At 38.4% G+C, this 19,928-nt stretch overlaps 1 protein-coding gene across 1 annotated transcript in view; it reads right to left on the bottom strand.

Moving 5' to 3' along the window:
* Positions 1 to 2,850: 2,850 nt before the first annotated feature.
* GALNT7 (polypeptide N-acetylgalactosaminyltransferase 7) overlaps positions 2,851 to 19,928 on the bottom strand; it is a gene marked incomplete at both ends in the record, with an annotated part of 76,111 nt that continues 59,033 nt past the window's right edge. Inside the window, 10 exons of the mRNA XM_080626023.1 lie at positions 2,851 to 2,988; positions 5,663 to 5,791; positions 7,111 to 7,209; positions 9,224 to 9,442; positions 10,178 to 10,300; positions 12,298 to 12,415; positions 15,488 to 15,670; positions 15,837 to 16,019; positions 17,876 to 17,955; positions 18,170 to 18,300. Coding sequence (XP_080482149.1) covers positions 2,851 to 2,988; positions 5,663 to 5,791; positions 7,111 to 7,209; positions 9,224 to 9,442; positions 10,178 to 10,300; positions 12,298 to 12,415; positions 15,488 to 15,670; positions 15,837 to 16,019; positions 17,876 to 17,955; positions 18,170 to 18,300 — 1,403 coding nt within the window. The remainder of the gene's footprint in view (positions 2,989 to 5,662; positions 5,792 to 7,110; positions 7,210 to 9,223; positions 9,443 to 10,177; positions 10,301 to 12,297; positions 12,416 to 15,487; positions 15,671 to 15,836; positions 16,020 to 17,875; positions 17,956 to 18,169; positions 18,301 to 19,928) is intronic.

The following is a 19,928-nucleotide window of genomic DNA, read 5'->3' on the forward strand; positions in this document are numbered from 1 at the left end:
TGGGGACAGTATCTCTGGTACTGCCTAAAGGGTTTTGTTGTTTCTCCTGGTGCTAGGATCCTGGCAATGAAGAAGGATGTCCCCTCCCTTCCTATCAGTCCCTGTTTCTGTACATAAAAGGGTATTCCTTACATTAACTGGCTGCTACTCTATCCCCAGGGTTTTGCCAAAGGAGTCTTTAGAAAAGTGAATACGCAATAGTGCACTGACAGACATGGCTGGGAAACAAGAATACCGTATGTAAAAAACTGCTGTAGATTTCAGCATTTAGGTTTGGTTCTTAGGCCAGAACTTGCCCCAATTTAATTGCTTACTCTTTTGCTAGGAAACCTTTACAGGACAAAAAAACCCCAACAAAGGATGTTTGATTGAAACATGTTTGCTGGTGGAAATAGAAACAGACCAAGTTAAAAGAGAGTCAACATTACCAACTAGTCCTGATCTTTGGCTCTACATTAGAGATCGTTCTCAAATTCATTTCCTATGAGCATATTAAATCTAACTAATTAGATCAGGGCAGGTGATACAAAAATCCAAATGCATCCATGCGGAAACTCTCAGTGGGAATTTAATTTTTCATTTCACTGGAAAAAAACCTGAGTCCCCACAGATGTGACACAAGGTACCTAGATAAAAACTAAAATGAAACACTTTAAATATCTGTAAGTTTGTAACACTGAAGTTGTCTAAACTTTGAGATATGGGATTTCCATAAAGGTAATAATCCAGTTTTACTCTGTAGAAGTATAGTAAACCCAAAAATCCAAATCTTTTATTTACTTCACCTAAAAAACAAGCAGCCCATAGGTAAGATATACATAGGTTTCCCCGATTTATCCCTAATAAATTTTTTAAAGATTTATACAATTTCTACAGAAACATACAGTGTATCAAAAATCTGCATAAATCAAATTTATAAAATATGTAGAAATGCATAGTGATATTATCAACTTACAAAGCAAGAATATGGGAATTATTTTTTTCCAAGCCAGCTATAGTAGGAAAAAGTCATTACAGCAACAGCTTCTTATGATCTCATGTTTTGTAAGGTTTCAGTCTCACATACAGATTCGTATTCACATACAGCATCAGCTTTCAATGAATTGCACAAAATACCCATTTAAAATGCACACCTGCACAATTTATGTGCCACCATTCTTTCTCTTATGCATAGTTGTATGATTAATCTACCAATACACAAAAATGGAGTCAGTTTTCATACACACAAGGAACAAGTACCGGCACACCCCCTTATTTTCCTTTTTTCCCAGTTTCTCCCTCCTTTATTTTCTATTTCATCATAGCTCTGAAAGGACAGATGAGAAGTTTAAAGAAACTAGGAAAGATCCCAAACTAACAGATCAGTGCAGACAGCCTTATAAAGATCAAAATCTGTCACCAAATATGATACATAACCCTTGTTAACACCAATGGAAGCTGCATGCAATGCTATTCTAGACTTCAGGGAAGTATTTAGTCATATTTAATAGTGTGACATGTTCTAGGCATGACTCTTATGAAATCAGTACACTGATGTCAACATTTAAGTCACAAAATCTGGAATAAGGAAGTGAGGATAAAGTCATTTCTCCTCCACCTCTCTGCTCATTCAGAGTAAATATTTATACTCCTAAGGGTGTTTGCATCAGCTCCTTTCCAGAGCATTTTTAGAAACTTCTTCACAATCTATTATGTACACTGTAGCACCAAGTGGTTGTATTTTGTGTTTGTAGTCCCTCAGGAGAAGTTTCCAATGACTTCCATTCTTCCAAAAGAAGAAGAAAATTAGTATGAACAAATGCGGTTTCAGGATTTCCATTTCTCTTTTCAAATCTAAATCTGGCATCCAAACTAGTTGACAGATGTCCTCGTAAAGAATTACGCAGCTGTGTTAAGAAGCGGGATGCTTTCTCCTAATCAAAGTTTTAGTCCACCTCTAAGTGATTTCCATTTAAAATAACAAATCAAATGAAGCATTGGATTCTTTCTAAGTTTTACATAATTGTGCAGCTTTATTTCTTTGTTTTTTAATAATTATTTTTTTATGTAAGGCATGGTTTAAACAAGCAAGTTACTGCTTATAAATTCTGAACTGGAATCGCGAGGGTGCTGACTTCCAACAAAATGTACCACATTAGCACTAAACGTGACATTAAGCTCTTCTTTGCACCGTACAAAGTGTCCAGCCGAAGTAGAGCAGCCAAACTGGCAATAGAAATTTGTCTTTGATCACACAGTAATGACACGGGGTAGTATGGTTGGTCCCTACCCCTGGTGACAGCTCAGAAAAATCCATTGTTTAATTTCCAACAAATGCTTTTTTTTGTGAAAGAGAGAAATGAAAGAGGCACTAAATATGTTGAAATTCACCTTCCAAAAAAGCAGCATGACTGTGAGAGAAGGCCACCCTGGCTAATAACCTGTGGCAGTGCTTAGTAGGATGTAAAATTAAATAAAAATATACAACAGGTTGATAATCACCAAGTTCTATGAAAATCTGGTTACTCCAACCTTTTCAAGTGTGTGTAAAAAAACTGCCTTCAGACCCCTGAGTGTAATCCCAAAGAAGACGACAACGCCTTTAGCTATGTTCCTATGAAACACAGCTAACAGCACATTAATTTACCAACATCTTGAAACAAAAAGATGTAAACATCTACAGAGTTTAAGGTAAAGCAGTTTTGTAAACATTAACTGCGGATGATAATGTTATTGTAATAATCACAGTTCCTCTATGTCCTTCATCCAAGCCAGGAGGCTCGCAGCTGTACAAAGTTAATAATTGCAGCAGTTTTCAGGCTATTTTCAGTCCTGTACAAATTAATGTGTCAGTAGGTAGGTTTCGTCTGTCTACACACTAAGGATGTTGTTCATTTCCCATTTTTGTGTTGCTTTACTGGAGTCACACTCTGAAATGAAAACTTGATGGAGGACTTCGGAGCGATCCAAGCACTTCCCTGATGGAATATGAGTAAATCTGTGTAGATTCTGGAAAACAAAACCGTTAGGAACATGTGAGTTTGTTTTTTTTCTTCTTAACTTTAGTATAGCTATTTACTAAATCAGGTTTCAGGGTCCCAGAACAGATCAGTCCTATACTTATTTTACTGTTTGTTTAACCTAGACTTTCACAGCCTTTGTATTACTAAATGTTTGACACATGTAGGCCTATATAAGACACTTCACATTTCTCTTCGGCAACAAACTGCTAAGAAAATGAGGGGAACTGGGCCTAAAATATTTCCAGCCTTTTCATCCATCCTGTAACCAAACCAAAAGATTGACACTTGAGGACAGCTCTATGAGAACTGACTTCACTGGGCAGATCTTCCTTTGGTTAGCCCTTCACATAAAACAACTGCACAACACCAGCATTAACCACACTGGAAAGAAAAAGCACTAACTTTGCTCCATGCTTGGCTGGTAGAAAAGGGTATGAGAGCAAGTCTGGCCTCCAGAGCAACAGGATGCTGCCTAAGAAACTGCAGACCTATTGTGCCTAGCACATTCAGGCTGAGACTCACACACTTGGCTCCTTCCGCACCCTTTGTGCTGCCACGCTCAAGTCTCATGCATTCGCAGAGCAGGCTGTGGCTCCTCTCCTGCTTGCTGACCCCCTGCACCAGATGCAGCCAGACTCACTGACTTGTATCTAGTGTGGAGAGCACTGTAGCAGAAGCAAACTCTAGGCACTGCAGCCAGGCTGGGGCTTCACAGCCCTGCCCTGTGCACCTAGCTTCTCTTGGCATAAGGACCCTCTCCCCCGTCACTCCCACACACATGTGCATGTCCAAACATTGGTTCAGCTTGATCCCTGCTCCTGCTATGTGGCCAGACATGGGGATCCTCTACTTGGAGAGGTAAACAGATGCCCGAACAAAAGCAATAGGCAGGCTACCACCAGCTCTGTTCTGAATGTTTGCTTATGGGCATCGAAGCTCTGCTGCTGCTCAATGCGCAAGCCATACAGAGGTTACACTCACCAAACTGGCAAACAAACATTCATTCCAGAAACAACCAACCGACCAGCCAGATAAAATCTCCTGGCAGCTGTCTGTCATAGGAGGCTGCAACATTTTTCAGCAGTTCATAAGCATTTCATTCCTTACACCCTCCTCATTAGAAGAAAGGGTCATACCCTCTGTACTGCACAGCAGAGTGCCAAATTTCCAGTATTTGCTTGGTTACACACCCTTGGTGGTCCTTTTGCTCTTACACCCACCTTTCTTTTTTGCCTTCTGGAAGCCAGTCAGTGTTTTGTTCTACAGCCCAGACCATGCCTACTGGGCTTCCTTATAACTTGCGGTAATAAGCAAACAATTACACAACTCACTACCAGTGTGGAGGAAATGGATCTTCTTGCATAAAAGAAATGCTTAGAGAAGAGCCAAGTAACATGCTGAGACACACTAGAATGGCTGGAGAGTTAACAAGTGCTATACATTATTACAAATTTAAAGCAGAAGTTGAAGGGACTGAAACAATGCTTATCAATTTTTCAGTTTCAGGTTCAAAGAATTTTGTCTGTCTATATGGCACAAGAAAGCTGTATGGAAATTATTGCGCTTGATATTTCCTCTTTACATTGATTATCTATGTAAAGAGCAGAAAAGCTGGAGTGACTTAAAGAATAATAAACAGATTTCACTGCACTCGACAGTGCCTGCATCTTTCAGACAAACACAATCCAGATAACCAGCTAATGAACTAATTAATATGCAACATGCCAGGTAGACTGAAGAAAAATTCACTCAGGATAGTGTCTTAGACAGAACCAAGTTATGTGTGGTTATATCCAAGGATAACGTCACACTTAAGAGTATTCAGTTTCATTTTTTAAAGAAGCAAGCAGAAATAGAACCTTTGACAGTTTTTTTAAACAAGTAGTAATAGAGGACTTACAGAGGTTGTGACTAAACAGACTGTAGCAACCCTCGCATGTCCATCAGCCAACATTCCGAGTCTTTATTAATTCATATTTTGCAATAGCATTAAAATGGTGCCACACCCAGAACTCACAACAGAGCATGTTATTAGAGAATGGCTGATGAACAGGAAAAAGAAATACAGAAGATGGCAAAAACAACACAAAAAGGCAAAGAGTAATGCTATGTTCACCTATTTCTATGTAGGCTTAAAAAGATCTGTCTATAAACAGAGCAACACTTCAATATAGACTTCCTAAAATTAGATTTAACATTGAACCTAGCTGCTAAATGCCCCCCAGAATTTAAGTAACCTTCTCACAGTATACATTAGGTAAAGAAACTTTCTTGCGGAAAGCATAGAAGCAGAGAGGGTGATGACACTAAAAGCTTTTAGAAACTCTGTCATTGTTAGCGGACATCCTCTTTACTTCCTCTGAGGCAAGTGCTAACTCCTAACATAAACCTGTGGCAGCAGATGTAGCCTCATGAGACTCTTTAAAGTTTTTGCTACAAAAACCAGCAACTAGAACCACTAGGAAAAGCATCTTTTCCTAGAGGAAGCTTTCCCAGCAAGCATGGATTTTTGAGTTAACAATATACAGTTAACAATTTACTTGGTACAGTTAACCATGTCACAGAACTTTAGTTTCAGATATATTTAAATAATAAAAAAGAGGTACAAAAAACCAGGATGCAAATTATAATCTCTTTTCTACTATATATCTGTTACATACCTTGAAGTATTGCCAATCCTGGTATTCATTCTGATTACAGTGTGTAATCATAATTTTGGATCCATCTGGTCCTTTAGTTAAGCACTGATCGTATTGCATGAGTTGATTAGCTTCATTGATTCGGAAAAGCTAACAGGAAGAGAAAAAAAGCCATCTTTTAAACAGCTGACTCAAAATGATGAGTATTTTAGAAACACTGAAAATACCAACTAAATTTCATCATTCGAAACATTCTCTGGTGTCATTACACCTAACTTTCAGGAGGGTTCTTAACTTTACATGATGTAATGCACTTTTACTGTCATGACACTCAATTTCAACTTTCCTCTCAGATTTAGAAAGGTAAGAAACTTATCTAGCAAGACAAAAATGGTAAAAATAAAGGGATTCCTATTTGAGAGACTTCTGAAAGTGTTTGATTAAAAACCTTTACATGATTTGATGGTCAAACAATCCACTATCTTTCTGAAGGTCTGGTAGCAAGTCCTAGTGCTGGATGGTAATTTCATTTGAATGGCATTTTACCCATGGAGGAAATCAAACTAAGGCATCCAGATAAAGAAAGATTATCCTAGCTACTTCTTATGAAATCATTGTTACAGGGTTTTGGGGGGGGTAACATATAAAGAAGAAGTAGTTTAGGGAATTTTTTCATTAAATATCAAAGAGATATTTCCAGGGGCTACCAAGAGCTAACCCAAATATGATTTTTTAAAAGCATCATTCTGCATGTGATTTCATGACTGCTGGGACAACACTTGCCTGGTTCAAGTCCACATCAACATAAATAAGGACTTTGAAAAGTTTTCGAACTGAAAAAAGGGATGTAAAGACAGAACAGCATGTTTTTGTGGTAGTGTGGGTAGGTTTGCGAAGATAGAGGTCAAACACGATAGCAGCTTGGACTGCAAACATCTATTAGCAGTTACATTCTGCCAATTAATTTGTAAATGAAGCAGACACATATTAGTATTCAATTTCTTGTCTCCTGTGGTGGAAGATGACCTGCTGCACAAAAGTGTTTTATACCTCCATTAAAGCAAAACAACTTTGTGAAATAATTGAGCCAGAGTGAATAAGGGGATTGTTTCCTGAATGATTAATTATTAAGTGAAGATAAATGATGAATCAGCAGCAATGCCAGGAGCTGCAGTTATTCTAATTCAGTGACATGGTTGCTGTAAAACAGTACAGTTCTCGCTTCCTCGTGTACCTGTTTCACTGAAGAAGAGATTATGAATTTACCTTCAATTTTATACTGTTTGTATTTGTAATTTTATTTTCAGATTCGCATATTTTATCAATGTCAGTATGCTCATGGAAAGTCCCCAACTCCCATCTCTGAAGCTGGCACCTAAGTGACTTTATGTACAGGCTTGAACAGAAAAACAGCCTGTTATTATCCACAGCAAGTGATTCTCCTTCAGACTTGCTTCAAAGCTTCTCACCTGATTTCCTCCCATCCTGTGGCATGGCCCAAGCTCAACAAAGCCACCGTTGGTGTGCCCCATGCTATCAATGCAGTAAGCAGTTTCAAAGCCTCTAATCTGCAAAAGAGGTTTTGCACTCTAAGTTAGTCTCAAGTTAAAAATAAGTGTGAAAGAGTTCAGGAAATTCTCACTTATCTTCAAACCAGAAACAGATATGTGACAGAGAGATATGAGACAAACCTGTGTATGAAGTTTAAATACTTATGCTAACTGTTCTGAGAGATGGAGCTTCAAGGTGTCTGTACTAATTTGCAGGCTCCTATGTGAGTTAGAGTACACTGATATAGCTAGAGTTGTAAAGCTCAGTTCCAAATCAATGACACTGAGGTGTAGGACTTTCAATTATTTTAATTTATTCAACCCCCTATCAAAGCATGTTCAGTCTCACAGGTCATCATAAATAAAGCAGGAGCTCAGCTAAGTTGCTCTCATCTTGTGGATGAGAGGAACAGGATGCAGAGGAGTTATGCATGGCAGTTATTAACTGCAGCCAGGCACAGCCTACTGACCCAGCTGCTCCGATGTACCTTCTGCAGCAGCAATTACACAGTAGGAAAAGAGATAAAATTGATGAGGGGCAGGCACAGGCACAGGATATAGAACAAAAGTCCTGTCAGAAAGCATGTCTCAATTGTTGATTAGCCCAATGCTTTCTCAAAAGGGCCAACCAACAGCTTTACAAAGACTTTATGACACAAATAACATTATTTCCAGACCTGTTTTCTTTGCCAGAGCCTCTTTTTTCTTCGTGACAGTAGAAGAAAGTCTGTAATTTTAGACCTGACTCCCAGAGAAAGGGTTAGGGAAGATGAACACCACACTTCCATTCCAGGCAGTTTGGAAATGCAATTAGTGTGGTGTTACAAATAGGGGGGGATTTCTCAGATGTAGGATAACTAGCAGCCAGTGAAGAAGAGCTGAAGAAAACTTCAGAGAAGTCTGTGAACTTTGACTTTCCTGTTGCTTTACCAGAGCTGCTCGCTTTTATTAGGGACGATTTCTCACAAGGCGGCCATTATTATTTTATTCTCTTCAGATACTTGGATCTCAGTGAGCAGTAACATATAACATGCCTTCTTAACCCTTTCTGTGGATTCAAAAGGAGTTCTAAGACTAATCTAGTAACTGATGCTTTGTGCTAGCTTTTAGGCAAGAAATAAAGGTGTCATTGTTCACCTGGTTCCTCAGATCCGATACTATTTGTACCCTATTCCACCATGCACATGCTCTGTATCACTAATTCCTCAGGGAAATAAAGACGACACTTTCTTGGCCATGGGAAACAGCATGTATCTGTACTTTCTAATGCTCTTTTAAAGTTACAGTTGAAAAGGCAAAAAGAAATAAATAAATAAGTCTGAAAGCAGACAGGAGACCTGCAGTAAAGAGCTCCTAAAGGTGTGGCCTAAAAGCCAGAAGGAAACAAGTGAGGATCAGTGACATGTCCTGCACTCCCTTGGCTACATGCTGTCTCTCTCTGTGAACCATGTGAAAATGACAAATTTGTAACCACATTCTTAATTTATTGAGAATTATACACTGTATACTAATGCTGTAAATGACTGTTAAGGTATGGCATCAAATCATTATATGCAGATAAGTGATTTACTGGGGCTGTAACTGTGTGAGTACATCTCAGGCTAGCAAATGTAGGCGAAATGTACTCCTCCTGGATTTAATGATCTATTCTCTAGGCCTTCACAGAAAAGGATTATCACCTTTTTATCTTCACCAATACTCCTACATGCTCAGGATTCACATTGCTTCTTTAAAAACCCCTAATTTTCAATTATGGGAAAAAGAGCTTTAGATATAATTGAAGACAGGGCTAGAGATAAAATCATCCTTCAAGGACCTATGGAGCTAATTAAAAAAAATTCACACCTCTTAAAGTGTATATAATTTTTTTGCTAGGGTTATATTTCTATAGCTCTCTGGTTAGCATCATATACCTTAATATAGCAGTAATCAAAGAAACTGTTCTCAGATTGGTGCCAAGTAGCAATCAGTTCCTTTTGAATTCCCATTTTTTTAGCTCCTAAAATAAATACAGGTTAAGTGCTGTACTTACCTCTCCCCAGTCCACATTTTTAGGTGGCAAGGGATAATATGAAGTTATATCATATGCTATTTCTTCCATAAACCACTTAAAACTTTTGCAGTTGTGATCTTCACGGAATTTTTTCAGCTCAGATATATCTCCATAGGGTAGCGCTTTTGTTTCGGGCCGACTGGCATAGAAGTAGTCTCTGTATTCATCCCACCACACTTCTACAACTCTGACATAGTTCTGCCAAGAACAAGGACATTGCTGTGACCTCAAAGCACACACAACAAACAGATCAGACGCAACTGCATGCTAATTTCAGAAATCTGAGTATTTCTGCCTTGAAAAGTAACAGCATGAAGTTACTATAGAACACCAATGATTTGTCACCTTCAGCAGATTGTACCAGAACTGCAATTCAGAGTTTCTATTCACCTTCTTCAGTTTTAATACAGAGAATGATGCATTAGTCTACTAGGCTTGGAAAAAAATTAAGTCTTAAATTCGTCAGCTGTGACATATCAAAGAGATTTTACCTTCTTAAGTAAAGTAGTTTATTGCTGCTTGGACAAGGGGGAAAAATGGATAGCTTGCCTGGTGAACAAGCCTCTCCCTCACATCTTTCTTCTCAGTTTCTTTGATGGCTCTTATTTCTGTATAACCCGTACCTGTTCTAGATGCACACCTCACTTTGTAAAGTTCTTCTAGTATAAATGTCCTGGTGTTAAAACAGTCTTAATAGATCTGACTGAAGGCACATATAACAAGTTTTCCTTTAATCTACATCCAGCATAAATTGAACAAAGCTATAAAAAGCAGCAGGATTGGCACAAGATTTCCTTTCCATGGGGAAGGCTATCTCAGCTTTAGACACTAAATAGCTTTGCATGAAGTGCTCTCTAAATTGCTGCTGATAATTTAAATAGCTGTTGTTATCTAAAATCGAAAACCACCTTCAAGTTTGCAGCAAAATAGTACCTTTAATGTAGGAGAAGACCCAACGTACACAGGTGGAGGATTTCCTTGCCAACCCTGGAGACGGTAGATGTGTCCAACACGAGAACAGGGAACAAACAGCAGTTTTCCCCCACACTGCCAGATCTACAAGTTAAAGCAAAGGCATTATTAATATATATATATGCACAAGAATGAGGTTTGGATGAGACGGTCTCCAGAGGTCCCTTCCAACCCTAATGATTCTGTGGTTCTGTGAATTTTAGACAGACAGATAGGTAATAAATTATGGAAGAAATATCTATTACTTTTCTTACTATGCTAACTGTATGACATATTTAAATATTTTTGCTTCAGATGTAAGCGTAAACATAACTGGTCTCTGAAATTAAAGGCTTCACTGAATGCATCTTCAACTTAACCACAAAATTACTCAACTAAATTACTTATTTAAATTACTTTTTTAAAAACCTTTTAAAAAGTCTGCCATCTCATTCCATTGCTCTTTTAGAACAACAGTAATGAATGAACAAAATCTGGAACTGGGTAATTTTTATTATGACAGAATTAGTAATATTTTGATTTTATTAAAGCAATTCACATACCATCACTAAGATGGGTTTTGGTTAGATGCCCATCACATTTATGTCTTTCTTAATAAAGGCTAGTAGGAGATAAGGATGTCTTTGGTAACAAGCAGATTTTTCTTTAACTATAGTAGCTGAAAATAAAATATGGGTGAAACATATTACCATTCTGAAATTCCTTCCCTGCCACATGCTTTTGGATAATCCATTTATGAGGAAAACAAAACACACTGAAATCTGAATTTAGGTGCTCATAGTTTTGACAAGTTTGAAATGTAGCATTAAATACAGATTCAAGATAACTTTGGGGATGTTCCAAATTAGCCCAAATTTCAGATTAAAAAATATGACTTAGCAGTGTTAGGAAAGATGGGCAGAATAGTTTACTTCCTTTATTGCATCATCATATTAGTTTTCTTAAGTTTCACAAAAAACCCCAATTCAGATATGCAAGGCCACTATATTTGCTATCTAGGAGTCAGCATGCAAGACTGGTACATACTGTTTAGTTCTTCTAAAGACTGGTTATGATCGACATGAAACCAATTTGGAGGTCTCTACATAATCACTACTTCAATTACAAAGCTACTGTATGCAATTTCAGTCATGATTTAGCTCTAAGCAAGATGGAGAATTAGAAGGATAAAGACCCTGTATGTGTAACATTCTCAATAACTACCTTTTGCATATGGATTTACAGCCGAGCAAATGCACTCAGAGCATTCCTCAAAATCATGAGGAGCAAGAGTAGCTAGAGGAGCTCTGAATGTACTTTCAGTAAAATTCAGCTACGATTTCACAGATCGCTACTGAGGATATTAGATGTCTCCACTGTTGTTTGTTAATTGGGACAGATTCCTGCTGTCTGCCACTTGTGTCATTATGAATATTGAAGCTGATGATTATCATCTTACGTTTCCTGCTAACTGAAGAGCATGCATATGCCTAGGAGTGAAAATAAAATCTTCTTCAGTGATTATGAATTATGCAGTTAGCATTTCAATTGTGAAGATATTTCTTGTAAAGAAGTTCTTGAAATTTTGAAAAGTATATGAGATCATTTTCCACCCATAAAAAAGGTAGCGAGAAGGAAAGCAGGGCAGATTACTTCTTGTTCATCATTATATACTTTACAGGCATCTATGCATAAACTGAGTACTACTTGTTCTCTATAATCACTTTTGTTGGAAATGACATTTTTCTATACTCATCATGAGAGCAGTCACGTAGTTAAATCCGCCGATTTGCCAGTCTGGTTTCAGATTAGACTTTTCAGGGCATGTGTGATCACAAACCATTAACAAAATCTAGATTACTCAGCATTCGGGTCTCAGCACCAGACCACCTCTCTGAACACTTCTGCCTCAAAATCCACAAGGAGACACTGAGGGGACGCATCTCTGCCACAAGATCTCCTCACAACGAAACCTTATGGGCCGCACGTTCACAAGGCAGAGGTGGTGCAAATCAGAGGTAGGTCTGTCTGACCTCCAAGCAGAAGTATTTACCAAAAAAAAGATCTAGTAAACTGAATTAGTTTTCCATTTTTGGTGTTACCTTGTAAGAAATTTCAAAATTTTCACCACCCCAAATCTGAAGGCCTGGATCATAGAGACCCAGTTCAAAGAAGAAATCACGTTCAATGGCAAACAATCCACCAGCCATTGCAGGGGACCTGAAAGAGGAAGACAGTGTTAAGTCATTCTGCCAAAAGGATACGATAACACACAGAGAAAGCATTAATTAAGGAAGCAAATTACTGTTAACATATAATAAAGATTAGATAAATGGCAATGCACTGAAAAATCATGAAGCTTTGTCATCAGCTTCCAGCAATTTTCTGAAGTGACATCGGTTTAACTTCTAGTGAAGTCACAGTTTTTATTACGTTGTGGTTTTGGTTTGGTTTAGCCTTTCTTGTTTGTTTGTTTTTTCTTAAATACAAAATTTTGGTTGGAATTATTTATTCAGCCAGCCAGCATGGTTCTATTAAAATAATAACAAAAAAGATAAGAATCAGTGTGACATTTCTCTCTTGAAAGTTGTTCAAGCTTTTGAGAATGAGACTGCATAGCAGACGTAAATTTACATTCTGAGAAGCTGCCACATTGAAACACTGTCTATTAGCAAGCAACAGAGTTTTTCCAGCTAAATGATGCCTTTCTATCTTCTCCCTCTGTCTCTTCCTACTGCCGCCATACGAGACATGTTTCATTATACCAGAAGGGCCTGGATCAAGTTGTAAGGTTTGCATTTTGATTTATTTATTTATTTTTTAAAATGGCTTTGCAAATCCCTCCATGTATGCCAAGGTTCAATTAACTAGCTTTAATGTGTCAACAAGATGTTGTGGTTTGGATTAGAGCATTTTTGCACAATGGCTCTACCCAAAATTCTTTGGTAGCTTGCTCATAGTGAAACAGCGAGTAGGATATGTTAATCCATTTCCAGTGCACATACCAAGCATTTTTCACCTGAGGATCAATAAGTACATAAAAACCCTAATGGATACAAGCTGGAGTCCCTGCTAAGTTGGCAATAAAAAAAAAATAAGAAGCTGGTGGGGAAAAAGTGAATTCTTTCTGACTTCAGAGGATCTGCAGTACTGTGAAAGCAGGAGGATCAGAGACCAGATCACGCTGGTGAGCCAAGTAAAACAGGAATGAAATATTTCTTCATGACCAAATTATTGATAGGTCATTTCTAGCACTATTCAGTCTCTCCATTCCATTAGATTTTTAACTTAGTGGTGCTCCTTTTAACAGCAATGGTTGTGTATTTCCCTTCTGCACATAAATGGAGATCTGCTTAAGAAAAAGTAACCTAAAGGATTAACATACACCCCCTTTGCATAGCAGGGGCAGGGCAAAACCAAAGACAGAGCTGCTGGGTGTAGCAGCTAAGTGCAGTGGTTATCAGTTCAGATGACCTCCAAATCACTTGATCAGTTACTCCTAAATGTCCCCTCCTACTTTGCTGTACTGCATTTGCCTCCAGCATTGCTTTTGCATCACAAGGGTTCAAAGGACTGGAAGACAGCAAGCGCAGCAGGGAGAAGCCTGTTGCATAGCACAACCCTGTGGCTTTCCTGCATTTTTTGGTTTTCCTCAGCACTATAAAGACTTGGCAACTGTAGAGGCCTCAGATGGTGAAGTTCCAGTCTTGGCCTCCAATGCGCTGTCAAGTGTGTTAAAGAACACAGTAAAATCCACATAAGCTCCGTAGTTTATTTCATAGGATATGAAGAGGTAAGCACAATATTACTGAAAGAAGGGGCAATTCTCACATTACAAAAAGTTTGTTTCTGTGCTTTAAGCTGTTGAGGTTTTTTTTGTTTGTGTGTTTTCTTTTTAAACTAAGCAATCCTGGCTATGGTTTCAGCCAGACTTTTACTTGGTCTTACTTGCCTTGGTATTGCTGCAACAAAATGCATACAGCCTGGACATAAACAGATGCAGGGAATATCTCTTTTTAAAAGAAGCACTGTAGCTCTTGACTTGAAAGTATTATTAAAAATAAAGTAATCTTTTAAACCGTTCTGAGAACATGTGTTCTGTGTTTCTGGGAACAGTTTAAAGGATTTTAAGACCTGTTTGGGTAGTAAACACAGAACACAACAGCAACGTTTGAAACAGTTTATCCCCCTCTAAGAGAATATTAAAGTTCCAATGTGGACAGCCTTGTCAGAAAACGGTATTATTTATACTGTATACAAAACAGATCAAAGCTTCATAACTTCCTTGCATGTGTTGCCATTTTAGCAGAGAACAATCACGGGTGAGGATAGGGAATTACCAACATCAGTTCTTACAATGTTTAAATCATATATACGAGCAATAGAAGACATTAGATTCTGAAGATGTGAGGATTGCTTTCAAATGTAGTAACACGATTAGTTAAGTGTGAAAGGGAAAGTAATAAAAACCAGCAGAACCACAGTCTCCCAATCTTGAAAAGCCATCCAGAAACCTAAGCTCCTAAGCTAGGTTTCTAGCCAGTTTCTGTGTGCTGGGAAGAAAACTTACCCCACTGCAAACCATAAGAAAAAGGTGGGACTTCTGTGAAAATTATTGGAGTTTTCTTAGAAAATAAAGTGGTGGGGTTTTTCTTTCTTTTCTTTCTTCATTTTTTTTTTTTAACTGTTATGTGTATTAAATTAAAATTCCCAAACATACTGAGACCTTAGAAAATATTAAGCCAAGATTCTTAAACAATATGCTTCTTTGTCAGATGTGCTCTATTATAAAGCAAATGAGAGAAATATGACAAAAGGGATTTTCTTGATGCACATGAGTAATCCATGAGCTGTATGCATGCATCAAGCCATGACAGCGGGTTACAGATTTTATGCATTATCATCTATTATAAATATTCACAGCATGCTTGTTATTTCAAATCAAACGTTTCAATAAGTGTGGTTGTTTACAACACTACTTCTTAAAAAAAATCATACCTAAATTAAGTTTTCCTTGGAAACAGAGTCATTCAGCATTTTATTTTGCCAAAAGACCCCCTGTCATTCTAATGTGCACCCTATTAACCACACAAGAGCAGGAACAGAGAGGCAAGACAAGGTAGCAAAGGTATTTTGAGCGAATAGTCAGTTTTGGCAAACAGGTCCGGTTAAACAAAGCAGCCGGTGTGGTTAGAAGTACGGAGATTTTCAGGATAGAAGTACATGCAAGTTTTAGTGGATCAATATTGACTTCAGGAAAAATGAGAAACGGGTAAGTGATTTAGTGATTACCGATACGGTTCAGTTTTTGTCTTTCTGCTTTCCTTCTCTCTCTTGGTCAAGGGAACCCTCTTCCACAGCATACTCCAATCCCATGCGCCTCTAGCAAACCCATCTTCGTCACCACCCCCTTGGGGCACAATCTTATAAGTGTTGCCATCTATGACATCTATAAGTGGCACAGTGCATGTGGTTCTGCAGGGTGGCGGATGGTGGCAGGGAAGATGCAGTTATGTGCAAGGACCCATGTGGCACGCGTGCACGGGTCGTAGTTCATGGGAAAAGAGGTGGGGGAGGGAAAAACGAAAGGGTTTAGACAATTATTCATTACAATTCACAGTATGTAAACAGCTCTCTTTACCGATAAGGCTCAGTTTTATGCTTTCGTTTGGACTTTTCCTTGTGGCTTAATGGAATTCGTTTCCATAGCAAACTCCAGTCCCATGCCCCTCTGGCAAAACCATCTTCATCCCCACCTTGTTGTGGCTCAATGGAATAATCATTTCCATCTATGTAATCTATTAGAGGTACAGTACATGCAGTTCTGAAACATTTATAGAAGGGAAAGAAAGAGCAAAATAAAATTTCAGAAGAGTAATCTGTCTAATCTGCAATTAACACCATTAATTATTAAGCTTATAGAGCAGTGTACACGAAAAGTCACTTGTAAAGATACTAGTAAAAAATGAAGCCTCATTTGGATTAAAAAAAGAAAAAAGAGATAGTCCTTTCTTTATGCTGTTTTAAGGGGTTCTGAATGCAAAAGACTTAGGTCTGAAATGCTAATATATCAATTCATAGATACTTTTTCCTTTATGTGTACTTCTTGACACTGGTCTTCTAATAAAGCACTGTGGGAGGCAACAGCATAGCCCATAGGGTTCTCACAATATTGTTATTTCCCATAATTTCTATTCATATCAGATCTTATCTGTCAACACGTATGATAAGCTTTTAGCTTTTACTAGCATAAACATGGATTTTCACTATTCTGTCCTATTCAACTGCTAACCTCTCAGGATAAAAAAAATATTACTGGTGCTCTCCTAGCAGCATTCTTCAGTAGAATTTTTCCTGTTTGATTTGCAATATGCTGCTCATTGTGATCTGTCACATATACAATATTCACCAAGGAAAAGACATTATCTTGTTATTCTCCCTTGCTTTTCCAAATGAGTTTCCCAGTGACCAAACTTGGAGCATTTCCATTGTTTTAAGTCAAATCCTGTAAGATCGAAAAATCAGTGGGGGAAAAGAGAAACACTAACTCTGTGCCTTCTTTGAGGCAAAAGCAGCAGCATGCTGCACCCAGGGTTGGAAGAAGGCTGCTAAGCACTGCCCTCTGGCACCACATGCCCCAGCATCACTGGTCCTCCTGTAACTACTGTTTTTGAGGGTGATGCTGGAGAATACCTCTAAAGCTGCCTGTTCACACCAGCCTCTCTCATGCAAAACAGTAATACACATTTGATGAAAGCACATAAGCATTTCCACCTTCTTTCTAGTACCCTGGCCCAAATAGTTTTAAAGGCTGAGTTACAGCCTTTAAAATACACAAAACCCACCTCTTCATGAAAGTTCTGATAGTACAACAGGTTAACGTATAGCCTTTTAGGATTAAGCAGTTATCTTATGGGATTAAAGAGCACATAGTTTCCTAAACATGCATACCCCCTGACCACACAAGCTAAGAGCCCAGTAGCACACAGCAGCAACAGCATTTCAACAGCTGGAAGAAGTGAAGCCCCTGGGGATTCCCCTCGTCTGTCACCTCTCACAGATCCCACTCACACAGTGCAGACATTTCCATCACTTGACTCCTAGCAAGTGCTTGGGCTTGTCGCAGAGACAGGCTCAAGCCCTGGCCTTGATTCGCTACAATGCTCCAAAGTGCTCCAGAGAAAACAAATAAGACCACATTGCAAGACCAAAGAGGAGAAGGTTATAAAACTCTTGAGACCACAGTGGCTTCAAATCCCCATTAAACCAAAACACTTAGTGCTGCTTTTTCCTCTACCAAAAATCATAGTTTTGTTTAGTTATTTTGTTTGATCAGGCTCCTTATTCAGCCAGAACAGAACATTTTTATAACAGTCCCTCAGATCATTGCAAAAAATAAGCATTGTGTTATATTTAATCTATACTAAGCAAAATATTCAGTATGCCTATTAAAATAAACTACCCAGAGATTCGTTTGCCTGACTATTTTCCTTCCTCCTCACATAGCGTTTCTGCTGGGAGAAAATAAAATCATTATATAGCAAATACTGACATAGTTTGATATATATATGCATTGGTATAGATACAAAATATACGGACTGTAGTTTGAAAAGTGAAGATTGTTACTGTGACTTTTTCTTCCTAAGGGATCAGACACTGGAAATAACAGGAGAACATTACCTGTCCTTAGATATAGGAGCTATAAGTGGCGCATACCAATTAATTCCCACCTCACAATGGGCATCCAGGTAAACCAAAACCTTCAAAAGAAATAAGTAATGCAATTTATATTTCTGTATATGAAATCACGATGACTTAATTAAGCTTATTTACCCTGAAATACTTTCATATTATAAACAAAAAAATTAAGCTTACATGAGTTAAATTAATCCTTTTTAACTACCACCACCTCACCTTCCCTACCCATCGTCTGCCTTCCCCAAAGACAAGACTTGTGTGTGAATTGGCTCCTACCTGTCCAAGTTTAGCCTTCTGGGCTCCAATGCTCCTAGCTTGGATTAAACCTTCTCTCCTCTCATTTCGAAATACCTTTACAAGGCCGTTCCACTGCTTAATATACTCATCCAGCCTCTCTTGTAAGTGTGCTATCAAGTAACAGAGAAAAAAAAAATGGTGAGGTTTAATAATAAAGAGCTTTGTACTCCTAACACAACACAAATCAACTCTACTTAAAAGTGTCTGCAAACACTTAAGAGAATCTTTAATTCAACTGCTTGTACTACCACTCACAAAACTCATGAAACAACTGCTTGTACTAAACCTGAAGATCTGAAGACTTGGAGCTCTGACTTCATGGCAAAGGTTTGTCTCTGACACACTTGAAGAAAAAAGCAGCTGAAGCAGTTGGCCACACCACAGGGGAGCTTGGTGGACAATTCCCGGTCACTTCAATAGATCACATTGTGGCTTTCAGGTCATCTCTACTATTTCAACCAGGCAGAGAAGTTTCTACACTTCAAGCACACGGTCTTTCCTTATCAGATAATGTCACGTGTACGGTTGAAGGTCTCACTTTTCAGTTAAATGTTTGTCCTCACTCACTTTCTGCCTCACAAAATGTTATCTTGGTCTATTAAATCTGGAAACCTGAGACAGAAATCCACCATACTCAAACTATTGCGCTCCCTCACCTAGACCAGTTCCCTCTTGGTCTTATGCTAATCTTCTAATGAAATAAAGAAAAAGAATAATTGGAGGGCCAGAACTGCAGTGAACAAACTATGTCTAATTATACTGATGAGACTGGAAACCTTTAGCCAAAGGGACTTGGTCAGTATAGGGATGAGTAACCCCGTAAGAATCATGATGGGCTACGCTTAAATGGTTGCGGATTTGTATTTGCACATTGGTCGTTGCTAAACTAATCTGGAAACCACATTCCTACCACACAATTTGAAAAAAGGATCCTAGCCTTGCATAATATTGCACAGATGATTCTGTTGAGAAATCTCACAAAGGCAGAAGGGCTGGCAGTAAGGCGCTTGCTGTTTGAGGCTACGCTGATTTAGCTACTGGTGTTCATTTAACATCTATTTTTGTACTGAAAAGCTCAAACGAATTGCCTACAGCTTCAGTTTCCCTCAGTTAGGAGTCAAATGAAGCCACCTCAGCTACAGCTGAGGCATCCATGCACTGGTTTGAACCAGCTCCGAGGGGCTGCGAGAGGCCATGCCCCTGCTGATCTAAGCGGAGAGGGGATGTGCAGAGGTGGAAGGAGAAGGATATCCCCTGTAGCAGCAGTAAGCCATCAGGTTGCTTCAGCAGCAATATCTTTCTCACCCTGAAATGAGTGATGTCTGGAGCTTGCTGCAACTTACATGTCAGTATGTTTTATATGCTTGCCAACAGTATTAAAAAAAATCTAGATTAAACAAAACCAACATATAAATAATTGAAATGGAAATGTTATTTTTTAGAAGCGTATTTTCCAAACTTGAAAATCCAGCAACTCTACCCAAGAACAATCTCTGAAACCACTATCTTTTAACACTCTTATTATCCCTTCTCTTCACCATTATAAAAGAATAAATTTTCTCAACTGAAAGTTTTACATATATTCTTCTTGTTTCCCACACGCATTTACAATCTCTTTTGTAAATCCTTGTGCGTTAGGAAACCATCCAGGATACATAAATATCAAACTAGAGAAAGAACAATTTTATCACATATGCTGTATAGAATAACATGCCGTGTAATATATATAGAATATGTG

The sequence above is a fragment of the Psittacula echo genome (assembly GCF_963264785.1).
Source record: "Psittacula echo genome assembly, chromosome: 1".
NCBI lineage: Eukaryota > Metazoa > Chordata > Aves > Psittaciformes > Psittacidae > Psittacula > Psittacula echo.